This window comes from Carcharodon carcharias, chromosome 2, assembly GCF_017639515.1.
Source record: "Carcharodon carcharias isolate sCarCar2 chromosome 2, sCarCar2.pri, whole genome shotgun sequence".
Classification (NCBI taxonomy): domain Eukaryota; kingdom Metazoa; phylum Chordata; class Chondrichthyes; order Lamniformes; family Lamnidae; genus Carcharodon; species Carcharodon carcharias.
Window position 1 is genome coordinate 186,692,527 of NC_054468.1, and position 17,039 is coordinate 186,709,565.

The 17,039-nt window shown below is 40.4% G+C and overlaps 1 protein-coding gene across 1 annotated transcript in view; it reads left to right on the plus strand.

The window, feature by feature from the left end:
- LOC121293770 (centromere protein F-like) overlaps positions 1–17,039 on the plus strand; it is a 103,494-nt gene that overhangs the window by 18,492 nt on the left and 67,963 nt on the right. Inside the window, exons 3-7 of the mRNA XM_041217075.1 lie at positions 1,487–1,683; positions 3,017–3,129; positions 3,568–3,659; positions 7,560–7,851; positions 9,611–9,813. Of these exons, the coding sequence (XP_041073009.1) occupies positions 1,487–1,683; positions 3,017–3,129; positions 3,568–3,659; positions 7,560–7,851; positions 9,611–9,813 (897 nt within the window). The remainder of the gene's footprint in view (positions 1–1,486; positions 1,684–3,016; positions 3,130–3,567; positions 3,660–7,559; positions 7,852–9,610; positions 9,814–17,039) is intronic.

A 17,039-nucleotide genomic window follows, 5' to 3' on the forward strand; every position in this document is an offset into this window, starting at 1 on the left:
TTGACTACCCATTGAGCATTGACTACCTTGCAACCTGCAACCACTCCCTTGGACTCTCCACCTCCTCCCACAGGGCCTCCTTTCTGCCTTCAACCACCCGACAGTATGTGTGGAGGGTAGAGATAATTGCTGAATCCAGGGCATGGCTTGCAGTGACATGGCTTCTATTTGAGGGTCCAAAACCAATTACCCTGTTGTACATTGCTACAATTTCTCTTTTATAGGGATTGCGTCTGTTAAATTGGGGAGGTCGCTTGCAACACATGCTTGCTAATGAATGCTGCTTGGTCCCCTGAAGTGTGTAGTGGACATCTGTACCGATACGTGTACAGCGGCTGCTCCTTTTGACACGCAATTATGGAAATGGAGTTGCCTTACCCAACCCCTTTTCCAATGGGCATGGGCACACTGTGAAACACAGCCTGAATGCATCGAAATTGAGGCAATGTAATTCCATGGTCACAGTCTTGAAATCTAGAGAGGGTAGAAGGAAAGATGATTTCCCGAATAGATAGACAATTTATATATGTATATAATTGTAGCCTGAAGGACATACAAACTAAGAATAAAGTAGTATATTGGCTAAGGAAGGAGTGTGAAAGGAATCTCTTTTGGGGAAAACTTACCAAAACAGGATTAAGTGCTTTCATTACATATACTGATTCATTTCCTTCCTCACACTGGCCTCCAAGTAGTGTCAAAATAATTTTATTTAAAAGACTTGAATTTATTTTGCATGTTTATCTCTGAAAGTTCCCAAAAGCACATTACACTCTAAATAACTTTGAAATGGAGTGACTGCATTGTAGGTAAATGCAGCAGCCAATTTGTGCAAGATACTGCAAACTGCAATTGGATGACTGATTGTTTTCTTTGGCGATGTTGGCTGAGGGAATAAGAAAAAGGCCAAAGGAACTTCCTGCTCCTCTTGGAATAATGAAATCTTGAATATTCACCTTGAGCGAAATGACAGGACATGTCCAAAGGATGGCATCTCGGACAATGAAACAATATATCAGCAGTGAGTTGGAATGTCAGCCTTGATTGCAGGGGTAAAGTTCTCTGGTTGTTCTCCCGATCTTCTGTTATAACACTGTTTGTTTGTATTACTTTTCTGGGGATTCCTCTGCTCATCCTCCACAGAAATTCACACTGTGTTTAAATCCTAAAGTCTTCTGATTTAATTATGGGAGTGCTATCAACAGCCAAACAGATACAGTAAATCCATACTATAAGATTAGTTTGATCTTAACTCTATCATATCTGATGCTTCTGTGGGAAAATAGCTTGTTAGAGCTCACTGTCTGAACTGAAATCAACAATAAACCACTCTGGGTGCATTGCACTAGAAGAATCATAGCCGATTAATAAGTCAAAGCCTGCAACAGGTGGTGCAAAATGTGTGTTTTGGTTATCATAAGGTAGTTTTTCTTTCTATGGTAGAAAGTATATTGATAATCATTTTTCATCATTGCTTGTAAAACAGGTAGAGAATGAGAAGACTGAAACGAGTGCTCTGAAGCGGGAGCACCAGGGCCTAATAGAGTCATGTGAAAACCTTGAGAAAACCAGGCAGAAGATTTCACATGAATTGCAGGTGAAGGAATCACAAGTTAATTACCTGGAAGGGCAGCTTGCATCAAGCAAGAAACGGATGGACAAACTTGAGCAAGAGAACAAGCGGTAAAGAGATTTTTAATACTGTGCTGAAGGATATAATAATCCATAGTCACAAAGAATATGAAGGAGGCACTGCTTTGTGCCAAAGGGGTGCAGCACTACTGGAAACAATACAATCAACCAGGTGACCTAAATTAGACTCCAAGTAAACCTCCACCAATTAACTTTTTTTCCCCACACTAATATAAGACTTTGGAGCATGTCCTCGACGTTGGAAAACATTGGTTAAAAATGTGCAGAAGAGTAGCTTAAATGTTCAAATATTGGAATTAAATATTTGAGAAAACCTGGTGCTACAGTAGTTAGCCAGCAGAGGGTGATATTTAAATTCATAAGGCAGCTTGGACTATTTTTGGAATAACAGAACAGATTTTTTTTGCATAAGGTGTGTTTTGTCTAGATCTTCTGGCTCTTACTATGAAGATAACGATGCACTTTAGCTTATCTGGTTAAGTTGGTGAGTGGCTAAAAAGTAAAGACCAGGAAATTCAGAGTTTGTGTTCAGCCAGTTGATCTGTATAAATACCAGTAAGGGTGCTACAAATGTCTTCAGTTCTTCTGCAACGAGGAAGGAAAATTCGCCACGCTTTCTATTCCTACTTTGTATCCAGTAATCCCTATTGAGAGTGCACATGCATAGATTTCATGTTGAAGACAGTATCAGACTCTGCTGTAACGATGTGTGTGGTAAAATAGCCAACTGACTTTCTGTCTTGTTTCAAACATAAGTAACAGCTACTTGGGTTAGATACTGAAGGCTGATTAGCTTTTGTAGAACTGTATCCCATCAAGGAGTTGATGTCTTTAAGAGAAAGGAAAGGAGAAAAAAAAGGGAGAAAGATCACTGTAATCAAAATAATGTGATCACTCCTGTTTTCCTCAACTTAACCTCCTAATATAATGGAATTATGTACTCTGATATAAATAGGGCGAGAGACATGCTCCTTTAACAGTTTATTGCAATTTACCCATATGATCTAGTGTGTAAAGAGTGTGGTATTGGATAGGCCAGAAGTAGGTATAAGCTGTAAAATAAAATTGGTGGTTGATTACATATTGCATAGCCATTTTTGGGAATTGGGGGAAATATAGGTGCAGGGAATTAATAGACATCTGAAGTTATTGCATAATTATCTTAGTGCCCAAGAAAACTGAAGACAAGTCATTGCGTAACTCGCTATTTACTATACAGACAGACTGAGCTAGATTTGAAAGACTTTATTAGATGTTGAAATGTAAGAACTATTATTGCTTCTGTAAATAAAAGGTCAATTTAGGGTAGACTTCCATCTAACAAACTGCACTATTTTTGTTTGATTTTTATTTTAATATATAGATACAAGTCCGAACTTGAGCGAAGCCAGCAGACTGTAACGTCAGCCGATGCGCAGTCTAGAACACCACAAAGAAACCTCTCTGGAACTATGACACCAAATAAAAACGTTGCTGGTAAGCTTGGATACAGTTACTATTGCCTATTTCATATTAATGTTTTAAAGGTTTAAACATTGCAAAATAAATCAGATGTGTTAGCCTTGGCTAATGGCTAGCACATAGTAAGACAGATGGTTATGCATCAAACCCTATTCAGGACTTGAGCATGTAATCGAGGTTATCTTTTAGCTGATGGTAAGGCCAGTTAACATGCCCTTTGCTGCTGCCATGACTAAGATCTGCCAATATTTGGGATCTTTCTGGTCTGTGTGGTTAGGAATCCCCAAGTGGTGCATTTAAAATGAACAGACACAACTACACTGCTAATTGAAGAATGCAGTCACTACCGATCTTGCAGAATGTACAAAAGGTTTGAATTTTTTTGTTAACTTTTGCGAAACAAAATTAGAGGAGTTTATTCGTTACCAAGTCATTTTGATGATTTACTTGTAGATTCAAAACTGGAGGAACTACAGGAAAAATATAGTAAAGAAGTGGAAGAAAGAAGGCAATTGGAAACGGAACTAAAAATAATTCAGACCAAGGTGAGACAAATCTTTTATATCCACTAAAGAGGATATTCTGGAAATACAGAGCAGACCTGTTGACATTTAAAAAGATGGGGAAGGTGATAACTAAACTGAGAACTGTTCCCAGTTCTGGCAAAAAATTTCTCAACCTGCAATATTAATTTAAAAGCTCTCTTTTGAGAAGCTTTTTAGAGCTTTTATTTTCCCTTTCTATCTCTGTTTTGCCCCCTGTTAATTCCTTAGTTTAGTTCAGCATTTTGCTCTGATGATGAAAAGCCACAGACCTGAAATGTTGACTGTTTTTATTTCAGATTTCCAGCATATGAAATATATTTTGTTTGATGCTATTTAGACCCATAAAGGTGAAACTTGAATTAGTGGCAATGCAAAATGGGCTGTAGTGGATTGTCAAACCGTTTAAACTTGACCTGATTCTATTCTTCTATTGACTTCAATTGGAATATAAAATGGGGCTGAGTGCAAAGTGGCGATTCTTGTCAGCTGTTTTTGTGCTACTGTCCAAGGCACGTTTCACTGCAGCTTTTCACTTCCATATTAACATACTACAGGTATACCTTAAGGCATAATGTATGTTAACTTTTCAATCATATAATGACACTAGAATGTGAATAATATTTATATATTTTTCTCTCCTTAAATTTACAAAAATGAGTGACTTTGAGAACTAAAGTATTGGTTTTAATTTTCTTTACTCTTTGAATGATGAGTGCAATAAGTTGTTGATGAATTTGAAAGGAGGAAATATCACCTTATTTTCATCAGGGGCATGCTAACCTCTCTTCCATGTATCCATCTGTAAAGTCACTGTTACTTTTCAAATGCTTCCCTTGCATATGTGAGGTGCAGTTAGACAGAGACTGGTTGCATGGCAAATTCCTTTCTGTTGCATATGAATGCAACACCAACTTTCATAGATGTAGAACAATGTAAATACCAAGCTGCAGTTAATGCTTTTACATCCTCCCTGTTACTTTTCTCTACCTCCTCTTCTAACCCTGCCCTCCTCCCCCGCTGATGAACTAAATCCATGCAATATGCTCTAGTTTTTCCTGAGCAGTCCAGGATAGGAAGAGTGCAGATTTATGGCTGAGCTTTTGGAATAACTTACCTGCATTTAAATTCTGTTTCTCACTAACCCTGCTTTCTGGTTTGCTTTCCAACTATTAGAAAAGATCTTTTTTGCAACGTGAAATGGTAGAATGTCAGTTCACATTCATAGTTTCCTGTATGGCAGGTTCTGATCTTTGCCATTAGAGAGATTCAGCTGCAAAGCACTTTTGTACAAGGAAAGAGATTCATGGATACAGTTAATGTACACCAGTTTCTCACACTTCTCCATAGTGGCATCATATCATTGATCCCATAAAAATATGGGAGATAGTTATGTACAAAAATATGAATTTGGGAAAATAAGGCTACTATTAAATAATTGCCACTATTACATGGTGTAATATTTGCTAATTAGTAATATGTTTTTATAAAATCAATGGCATTCCATTTTTAAAATGAAAACATGTCTCTGCTACCAACTGTGTCCTTAAACCGTTCCCTTACCTCCAATAAATGTAAGGAGCTCACAGACTTCTTTGTCACCAAGACTGAGGCTATCTATTAAAGTGCTACTCCTGTTTTCTCTCCTCCCCTTTCTGTACACGACCTGAACCCTTATCTGTTTGGCTTCTCTTCCATATTCCTCCATGCTATCTTCTAGCTGACCTCATCCATCAAACCAACCTTCTGCTCCCTGAACCCTATTCCCACTTAACTGCTGAATACCTAACGTTCATTCCTGATCTCCATGCTAACTGACATTTTGAATGGTTCCCTATCCTCTCTTCTGTGCCTTGTTCCTTTACAAACTGCCCATCATCACCCACCCCAGAAAACCTATCCTCAACTCATCTATCCTTGCATACCCATCTTCAACCACGCTTTCTTCTCCAATGCCCTTGAATTCTCAAATGCTCTTGGTATCGAATCTCAATCTGTGCCTATCTTCCCTGGAGTTGTTTGACTCTCTCCAGTCAAGTTTCCACCCCTGCCATAGCATTGAATAGCCCTGAGCAAAATCATAAATGACACATTCTGACTGTTCAGTATGGCTCCTCATCCTCCTTGACCTTTCTGCCTAACCAGAGCATCTCCGTCAACAGTTTCTCTTCCAGCCTACCATTGCCTCCAACAACCCTGAGGGAATCTATCCTCTGCTGTTCTTACTTAACTACTCGGTGCACCTTGGTGACATCATCCATGGACATGGGAGTCAGCTTTCATGTGTACATTGATGACACGCAGCCTCTATACCCCCACCACCTCTCTCATGAAGGAATGGTTATGCCTATTAGTGACTGCAACAATATTGTGGAAAATGGAGGGCCAAAGACTAGACAGTTGGGATTTATAGAGTGGAACTGTAAGCAATGTTTCCTCTAGATGTTTTCATTGTACACAACCTGTTGATTTCAATGCACAATATTTTTCAATTTTTTTGAGCGTTGTGCATCCACAGCAACTTAAGCAGCACAGTGGTACCTTCTGAATTGCTGTGCAGCTGCGAGTGTGCACAGATTACAGGAAACATTGGTTGGCAGTGATTTTAGGTTCAGGTTTTGTCCTAGTATGGACACAGGAGGGAGTATGGCTGTAAGGGGGAAGGGAATGTGATTGGTGAGAGATACAAGGAAGCAGTTGGAGATGCTTGGTCTAATTGAGACCATGGAGGTGGAGGTTATGGGAGTTGAGGGGCTGGTGGTGAAAATGGGTAGAAGAGTTTATATGGGATAAATGTTTAGTGTAGACTGGAGGGCAGTGAATTCAGAGGTGAGAAAGCAAGAGAAGTTGAGATGAATTATTGAGGATGAGAAAATGCAATGTGGAGGTTTAAAGAGGATAACTCAGTGCGATATTTGGGTTGGTTGCAGGCAACAAAAGTTTTAAAGAAGAGGTGAATTGGAGAAACAATGTGAGTTGCTTAAAAGAGGAGAGAACCAGTGGAGGAGGGGGAGAAACCAAAGTATTATTTGTGGTAAGAGCCACACCATTGCTGCAGTGGTTTGGCGCGGCAAGTGCTGAAAACTCTAGTTTGGTAGGGAGGCTTCACTCAGGGTTAAGATGTTGCCATCCATTCTGGAGGGAGAAAAATGATTATTGGTTCAGTGACTGAGTCAAATAGGGTATTTGTAGGTGAAGTGACTGGGATGGGAAAGATTTGAGGTTAGAAACCTGCAGGTACTGTAGGCAAGCAGGTCTACGAGATAGGAGGATGGGGCATTTGTCATTGAAAATTGTTCATCCTCATCTTTCCATCCTGTCATCGTATATCCTTGTCTATTTCAGTAGCATCCCCCAGTCATCCAAATAACCCCTCATCCTGAACTCTTCATTCTACTAAATCTGGCCTTGTGCACTGCCTCTCTCCTTTTAGTCTTCTTTTGGCAGGCCTGCTTTCAGCCACATAGGTCCCACGCTCTGGAATTCCGCCCCTGTCTTTCCACCTCCCTATCCTCCTCTGGGATTCTTGTTAAAATCCACCTCTTTAACTAATGTTTTAGCTCCTCCCATGTAGTTGCTTTGGTTTGGTGTCTTTTTTTGGTTACATCTTTGTGAAGCACTTTGGGATATAGTCCATGTTAAAAGCACCATATAACTACTAGGTGATGTGGTGCCTCAATCTTTGTTCCATAATGTAGAAAGACACTTATGCTGGTCCTCTGGATTGTACAGTGGGTTAATACACTGTTCTGTTTCTTTTGGGACCTGGGTATGTATCCCTGATGACTAAGTAGAAGTTCATAGACTGATAGGAGTGTTCTCAATTTCAGATTAAGGAACATAGTTTTAGTGGAACTCTTGATGGAAAACTCCTTTTTGAACTGAGCTTTTACAATTTTGCAGTTGATCAACCAAACACAGCCTCAAAGCACCATTAGCCATCGGAACATTGCACGGCAGCGATCCTCTTCTGTGTTCCCATGGCAACAAAATCAGACTTCAAAGCAGCAAACCCCCCATTCACTGGAGACCCCATTGAAGAAGGGTGTTGCCATGAATCTTCAATGGGAGCAGGAAGAAACTCCTTTGAAACACTGTCCCAAGTCGCTGCAAAAGGTCACAGGCTCTACAGGCTTGTTTAATAACAGTATGGACAATTCCAAGCAAGACGAGCAACTGAAATTACAAAATCAAGGTATTATAGTGACCAGAGAATAACAATTGTTCAAAACGAATAATTTTGAAAGAGAAACTGCTTTTAAGCAGCATGAGGAATATAAGCGGTGATTTTACTCATCTCACTAACATACTTCTTGATTTGTCCTCTTTTACTCATTTCAATCATTGTGGTGTGTTGCCGTGTTCTTCAGTTTGTCACCTGCTGTTGACCATAAAATATTTTTCAAGTAGTTCTGGCCCAGACAGCTGCAAAATTAAACTTTCTTTATTCAACCCTAGTAATGTGCCCTGAATAAAACTTTAGAAGTGCACCCTGGACTGCACCAGAGTAAATCTTTTTATTTCCTGCACAAGCAATATATTGACTGTTAATTACATCCTGATTAGTATCAGTTTTATACTGTAGCTTTGAATCCTCTTAGATGTGGATCAAGATACCCAAACTCATTTCATAGAGGATCATTATAACAGACAAAGAGAAAAAAAACTCATCACATTAGTCAGGATAGGATTTGAATGCAGGCTCCAAAAGATTGAAGAGCAGCGTGATAGCTTATCCAATCCTAAGAAGTCATTATTCAGCAAGTAACGTGTATTTTCCACGTTTTAATCTTTGTATTGATATAAATCTACATCTGCCTAATTCCCCTAGAGGCTTTTTTTGAAAATCAAAATGCTTGTAACTAAAATTGTGTTAGTAAATTAGTTATCCTGAATTGGATTAAATCAACTAAGTATATGAGGAACCCTTATGTTTTCTTCACAAGCTACAGCATGCTAATGAGTGTGCTTTTGCCCTGCCAGTATACTGTGAAGTAATGCACATTAAGTGTTTTTATTTGTGTTATTGTATGTAGCATTACCTTGTCTTTACCCAAATACACTGGGGCCCTGCTATAATGCAGTCCATGGCCACTATATCTTCAGACTGCAATATAGGTGAGACTGCATTATAACTGTCATCTGTATCAATCGACACCCTTCTCAACTTTTCTTCACTTTTAAGCCACCCACAAAGCATTGATTCAACAATCCTCATTCTTTTTGAAATGAATGCTCGCATAGAAGTCTCCTTGATCTGATTGATGATTTTCAGCTTATCAGCAATGATATAAGATATTCTTTTCTATGATTCAGTGGATATGATTTCACTTTAATCATTGTATGGTTATCAGTACAATTACGATTGGCCCATATTTGTGCAAAGGAAAATGGCTTTCAATTATGATGGGAAAATTTCGCTGGCTAAGCCCTTAGTCATGAATCTGACATCTCATTGGCTGGTTCTAAATCTAACTATTATTAAAATAACAGTGTAACTGATAATCCAGCAGTTAATAAAGAGCTTAGTTTTGTGAATATTAAGAATCATGTTTATTTAAATTCATATTTCCATGTAAAGTTTGACCTGAAATTTAAAAAGTTTGATCAAGTTTCAATTTATTGAATTGCTTGTTGGGTGGCAATAAGTATTATCTGACAGAAACTTTTCATTTGTGGAGCATTCATAATTCAGCATTGTTTGACACATCATGGAAAAGACTGGAAATACAATCAAAAGTGATAAATTTAATGGAAAATTTTGGGTCCAGAGGCCTGCATTACTCTGAGTTCTGCATTCTCACAGTGACCTAGTGTACTCTGTATTCTTGCAATAATAGCCATTGTATTGCTCTTGAATGAAATAGCTTATTGAAATGTTTCAGGTGAAGTAAATGATTAGTTGCTATACTGCAGCAATAGTCTGATGAAAAGCACTCGCTTTTTTTTTGAAGAACTGCAAGCTAATATTTTGGATCTGGAATTTCGACTTCAAGCTCAGGAAAAAGAAATCAAAAATCACATGAACAAGCTACATGAAATTCAATTCCAGTTTGATAAAGCTAAAACAGATCTTTCAGAGAAAGAACGCAAACTGAATAAGTGCAGAGATGAATTGACCAAGGTGACTGCACAGTGTGAACAAGCCAGTAGTAAGGTACAGTAGGATCAATTAATTCACTCTCTTCCAAAACTATTTTTTCAGACTTGAATACCAGTATATTCTGTGATTGTAATGTAGCTAATCGGTTTAATTTTATTCAGTCTTTTAATCTGTTAAGTGTGCAGTTTTTGGAATAACTTTATACACTACTTTTTAATGTAAGATACTTGCTTGAAACTGACTTATTCTTCATTCTTATGTTTATATTTTATCTTATGTGATTGTTACATTGAGTCTACTGCACAAAATCAGACCATTTGGCCCATGCCAATGTTTATGCTCACACGAATTTTATGCCACTCCTCTTCATCTAACTCTATCAGCAAATCCCTTTCTCACATGATTATTAAGCTATCCCTTAAATGAATGAATTATATTTCCCTCAAATATTCCTTGTTGTAATGCATTCCGCATCCTTGCTGCTCTAGGCAGAGAATTCCCTATAGGATTTATTAGTGACTCATATTTATGACCTCTAGTTTTAAAATCCTTCAGAAGTGGAAATATTTTCTCTATCTCTACCCTGTCAAACCCTTTCATTATCTTAATGATCTCTATCAGGTGATTCCTCAGCCTTTTTTCTTGAGAAAAGTCCCCTTGCTGTTTACCTTTTCCTGGTAAGTGTATCCTCCCAGTTCTCGTATTATCCTTGTAAATATTTTTGCAGCTACTCCACCTCTTCTCTATTTTTATAATTTTTAAAATTTAATATATTTTTATAAGACCAGAACTGTACACAGCAGGCCAAGTGTGGTCTAACCAAGGTTTGATACAAGTTTAACATAACAACATAACTACTATCCCCTTTCAGCTGATGAATCAGTATTCCTCCATGTTGAACACCACTTGGAGGAAGCACTGAGGGTGGCAAGGACATAGAATGTACCCTGGGTGAGGGATTTCACTGTCCATTACCAAGAGTGGCATGGTAGTACCATTACTTCAAGTTGGCCGAGTCCTAAAAGACATAGCTTCTAGACTGGATCTTCGGCAGGCAGCGAGAGAACCAGCAAGTGGGAAAAACCTATTTGACCTCGTCCTCACCAATCTACCTGTTGCAGGTGCATCTGTCAAAGACTGTAATGGTAGGGGTGACCACCACACAGTCCTTCTGGAGATGATCCTGTCTTCACATTGAACTGCCCTCCATTGTGTTGTGTGGTACCGCCATTGTGCTAAATGGGATCGATTTCGAACAGATCTAGCAACTTAAAATTGGGCATCCATGAGGTGTTGTGGGCCATCAGCTGCAGCAGAATTGTATACAACCACAATTTGTAACCTCTTGGCCTAGCATATCTCCCATTCTACCATTATCATCAAGACAGGAGATCAACCCTGGTTCAAGTGCCCAGTGGATGATTCCATTTCGGCCGCCTCCTGAGGTCAACAGCATCACAGTTGTCAGTCTTCTGCCAAATCGATTCACTCCATGAGATATCAAGAAATGGCTGAGGGCACTGGATACTACAAAAGCTTTGGGCCCCTGACATTTTTCAGCAATATTACTGGAGAATGGCCCTCCAGAACAAGCTGCACCCCTAGTCAAGCTGTCCCAGCACGGCTATAACATAGGCATTTACCCAGCAATGTGGAAAATTGTCCAGGTATGTCCTGTCCACAAAAACCAGAACAAATCCCAACCTGGCCAATTACTGCCCCATCAATCTTCTCTCTTCAGCAAAGTGATGGGAAGTATTGTTGGCAGTGTTATCAAGCAGCACTTTCTCAGCAACAACCTGCTCAGTGACGTTCAGTTTAGGTTCCACCAGGGCCTCTCAGCTTCTGACCTCATTGCAGCATTTGTCCAAACATGGACAAAAGAGCTGAACTTGACTGCCCTTGACATTAAGGCAGTATTTGACCGAGTGTAATATCCAGAAGCCCTAGCAAAACTGAAGCCAATGGGAATCGGGGGGAAAACTATTCACTGGTTGGAATCATACCTAGCAGAAAGGAAGGTGGTTTAGATTGTTGGAGGTCAGTCATCTCAGTTCCTGGACATCACTGCAGGAGTCTCTCAGGTTAGTGTCCTGGGTTCAGCCATCTTCAGCTGCTGCCTTAATGACCTTCCCTTCATTATAAGGTCAGAAGTAGGGATGTTTGCTGATAATTGCGCAACGTTCAGCACCATTTGCAACTCCTCGGATACTGAAGTAATCCATGGCCATATGCAGTAAGATCTAGACAATATTCAGGCTTTACCTGATAAGTGGCAAGTAATATTTGTGCCAGGCAATGACCGTCTCCAACAAGAGAGAATCTGACCCATCTCCCTTTGACATTAAATGGCATTACCATCGCTGAATCCACCACTTTCAACATCCTAGGGGTTATCATTTGACCAGAAACTAAACTGGACTAGCCATAGCAATGTGGTTGCAATATCAAGTCAGAGGCTGGGAATTCTGTGGAGAGTAACTCACCTCCTGACTCCCAAAAGCCTGCCCACCATCTACAAGGCACAAGTCAGGAGTTTCATGGAATACTCTCCACTTATCTGAATGAGTGCAGCTCCAACAATTCAAGAAGCTTGACACAGTACAGACAAAGCAGCCTGCTTGATTGGCACCCCAGCCACCACCTTCACATTCACTCCTTCCATCACCGACACACAGTGACAGTAGTGTGTACCATCTACGAGATCCACTGCAGCAACTCACCAAGACTCCTTCCACAGCACCTTCCAAACCCGGGACCTCTACCACCTAGAAGAACAATGGCAGCAGATGCATGGGAACACCACCACCTGGAAGTTCCCGTCCAAGTCACACACCATCCTGACTTGGAACTTTATTGCTGTTTCTTCACTTTGTTGGGGCAAAATCCTGGAACACTCTTCCTAACAGCACTGTGGGTATACCTACACCACACGGACCACAGTGGCTCAAGAAGGCAGCTCACCACCACCTTCTCAAGGTCAATTAGGGATGGCCAATAAATGCTGGCCTAACCAGCGATATCCACATCCCATGAACAAATAAAAAGAAAATTCCCTGGCTTTCTAATTTCTAATGAATCCCAGGTTGTCGGCATGCAGGGGTGGGCCCGACACACTGACGCGCAAAATGACACATGATGTCAGGCATCTGTCCCGATGTCATCGCACGTCATTTAGATATTTTGTTTGGTGGGCACCAGAGGCAGCTGCCCACCGCCAAACTGCCAACGGCCTATTAAGGCCATTAAAAAACCAATTAAAGTTGTTAGTAAGGCTGCCCGTCCAACTTTAATGTTGGCGGGCAGGTGAAGAGCCCAAGCTGCCTTCGAGTTTTTCAAGAAACCTCATCCACGTGCAGGATGAGGTTTCCTGAAGGTTTTATAAAATTATTAACTAAATGTTGCACAATTCACAAATATGTTCCAGCTCATGTGACACTGGCACATGATGGGACATGTTTAAATAATTTTTTTTTACTCCTTTATTAAAAAGCCTTACACTCAATTTAATCTCCCTGAGGCAGCTCCGTGCCTCAGGGAGATTGCTGTGCTCTTCCGGGTGCATGCGCGAAAAAGTGCATGCCCCGACTCTCCCTCTCTTCACCCCACACACACACACACACACACACACACACACACACACACACACACACACACACACGTAGCACTACTGGCAGTGTGTCACGATGGGCAGGCCTTAATTGGCCCACCCACGTAAAATGGTAGTGCACAGCCGATTGCGGGTGGCAATCGGCTCCGTGCCCATTACCGCCCAGCCCTCCTGACATTGGTAAGATGCAGCCCCCAGTGTTTGGTTGCTTTTTCTAATGATCCTAATAAGCTCTTTTACTACTTTGAGTGTAACCCTAGATCCCTTTTGTCCTCTGCTCATTACGACTTTTATTATTCAACAGTATGTGGCCCCTTTATTCTTTCTGCCAAAGTACACCACCTCACCTAACCACTTTGTATTCCTTTCGTCATCCTCTTTACTTTCTATGTAGTTAGCTTATGCCTTTTTCTTTAGTTTCAGTTTTACGATTGTGTCTTTATTCATCCATGGAATTTCGCTATTGGCGAGTTTTTCTTTTAGGGTAATATATTTCTTCTGATTTAAAAATAGCAAAATACTGTGGACACTGGAAATCTGAAATAAAAAACAAAGTGCTTGAAATACTCAGGCAGCATTTGTGAAGAGTGAAACAGTTAACATTTCAGTTCGATGACCTTTTGTCAGGACTCCAAAAGGTCAACAACCTGAAACATTAACTTTGTTTCTCTCTCCACAAACGTTGGCTGGCTGAGTGCTTCCAGCATTTTCTGTTTTTATAACAGATTTATCCTGAACTCTCGATCACTGATTTAAATGTTACCCTTGTAGTTCTATCTCTTTGTTGTTTTTCCAGTTCACCTTCCCTAGTTTCATTCCCATTCCCAAAGTTGACTTCCCCCCTCCAATATTACTTTGGCCTTGGTCTTACTTATTGGTTTCATGTTGGCAACTACTTCTGTTTTCCTTGGACGAGATAGTGGCTATAGGCAAAAGGCGTAGGCTGATTAAGTATTCAGAAACTGAACAATAATTTCAGTTAATTAGATCCACCCTTTAATTAATGGTCTTAAATTTTTGTTTCCCAATATTAACAGAAACTTGTTTCCATATTAAAAACTATTTTGGAAGCTGGGTACTTCTTTCCTCAGTTGGGGTGCATTGCTGCTTTGCAACCACAAACTTAAGATATTTCATTTATTTTATCATGCACAGCTAATAAACATGAAGGTGCATTTTTTTCTGTACGTTAACTTTACATACATTCATTTGCTGATTTGTTTTCTATCAATATGGGTGAGGTTTATTTTATCATAGGCATAGGGGTCTACAGCACAGAAAAAGGCCCTTTGGCTTATTGAGTCTGTGCCGATCAAACAAGTACCTAACTATTCTAATCCCATTTTCCAGCTCTAGGCTTGTATGCCATGGCATCGCAAGTGCACGTCCAAATACTTCTGAACTGTTGTGAGGGGTTCTGCCTCGACCACCCTTTCAGGCAGAGAGTTCCAGATTCCCACCACCCTCTGGGGTGGAAAAAATTCTTCCTCACATCCCCTCTAAACTTCCTGTCCCATACCTTGAATCTATGCCCCCTGGTTATTGATCCCTTCACCAAGGCAATAGTTCCTTCCTGTCTATCCTATCTTTGCCCCTCATTATTTTATACACCTCAGTCATGTCCTCCCTCAATCTCCTCTGGTCCTGAGAAAATAACCCCAGTCTTTCCAATCTCTCCTCGTAACTAAAACTCCAACCCAGGCAACATCTTGGTAAATCTCCTCTGCACTCTCTCTAGTGCAATCACGTCCTTCCTATTATGTGAATTACAGAACTGCGCACAATATTCTAGCTGTGGCCTAACCAGCGTTTTATACAGGTCCAGCATAACCTCCCTGCCTTGGCTAATAAAGGCAAGTATCCCATTTGCCTTCTTAACCACCTTATCTACCTGTCCTGCTCCTTAAGGGACTGGTGGACATACACACCAAGGTCCCTCTGATCCTGGGTACTTCCCAGGGTCCTACCATTCATCGTGTATTCTCGTGCCTTGTTTGTCCTGCCCAAGTGCATTGCCTCATGCTTATCTGGGTTAAGTTCCATTTGCCACTGATCAGCTCAGCTGACCGGCCCGTCTATAGCCTCCTCACCATTTACCACCCCACCAATTTTCGTGTCATCCTTGAACTTGCTGATCAACACTCCTACATTCAACCCTAAATCGCTCATATATACCAGAAACAGCAAGGGGCCCAACACCAATCCTAGTAGAACCCCACTGGACACAGGCATCCAGTCACAAAAACACCCCTCGACCATCACCATCTGTTTTCTGCCACTCAGCCAATTCTGGATTCAATTTGCCAAATTGCCTTGGGTCCCATGGGCTCTTACCTTCATTATCAACCTCCCATACGGGACCTTATCTGAAGCCTTGCTGAAGTCCAAGTAGACTACGTCAAATGCATTGCCCTCATCTACACACCTGGTCACCTCTTCCTCTTCTATTTTCTAGATTTACATAGTCTTTTTAAAAGAGGGCTTTGTTTCCATATATTAATGTTGGGTCCTCTTCATGCAATTAGTTAATTTAGTCTGTTACCTTTTTAACCTTGTAATGTGTGGCATTCAAGTAACCCATGTCACTGTTAAATTTCCATAGTTCAGTTGATTTGTGGGATCCTTGTGACTGCATGGACTGGATTTCTTAAGTAATGGCCACTGTACTTGTGTCTTCCCAACCCTGCTCCTGCCTTGACTTCACCAGCCTATGGCTTATAGCTGCTGTTGTTATTCTCCTGATTTTCTTGGTATATAATAAATGCATTAAAATTTTGATCTTAGTTTTCTTGACCTGAGCTGCAAATGGATGGCAAATTGGCAATGTTGTTCTATGTGACACTCCTAGCCACTTTTTCCAGTCGGACATCTTGCTCAATCTCTCAATCTATCAGTGATTCACTTATCTTCTTGTTCCGACAAGTCTGCCTCCAGTGTGCAAGCTAAACTCTTAATCCAAGTGGGCCAATTATTAGTATTTGCCTTGCATGGCTCCTCTTTTCTCTCTTGCATTAAGTGTTTGAGGTCTTGAGTAATGGAGGTGAGGGATGAGTAGGTCTGAGAGCAGGAGCAAGGGTTGAATAGATAAGGCCCTGTTAATAATGTCAAGGTGAATCATGAGTTTTTCAATATTAAGTATTCCTTATTTTCTTATCTAAAAATAATAAAAGTGGCGCTTTGCATGAGCTGCTCCCTATTTTACTTCAAACATTATGGTAGGATATGGCTTTGCAGCAATGTTTTTCCATGTGATAAGCTTGTTATTTCAAATTATTACAGAAAATCAAGTCAAGTGAAGACCGGATGTTTTACCTTGGCGAGGCAGCAAAAAATGAACTCTTAGTAGCTTTGGTCCGAACCACACCAGGAGTACTGTGACCAGTTCTGGGCACCACTCATTAGAAAGGATAAATTGGCTTTGGAGGAAGTGTGGTGTAGATTTACCAGAATGGTACCTGGACTCCAAAGGTTAAATTAGAAGGAGAGATTATACAAACTAGGGTTGTGTTGCCTATTATTTATAGGATCAAGGGATGATTTGATAAAAGTTTTCCATCTATTAAGAGGAACTGATAGAATAGTATAAGAAAAACAACTGGGGAGTCTAGGACAAGAGGGCAGAATCTTAAAAAATAGAACCAAGCCTTTCTGGAGTGAAATTAGGAAACAT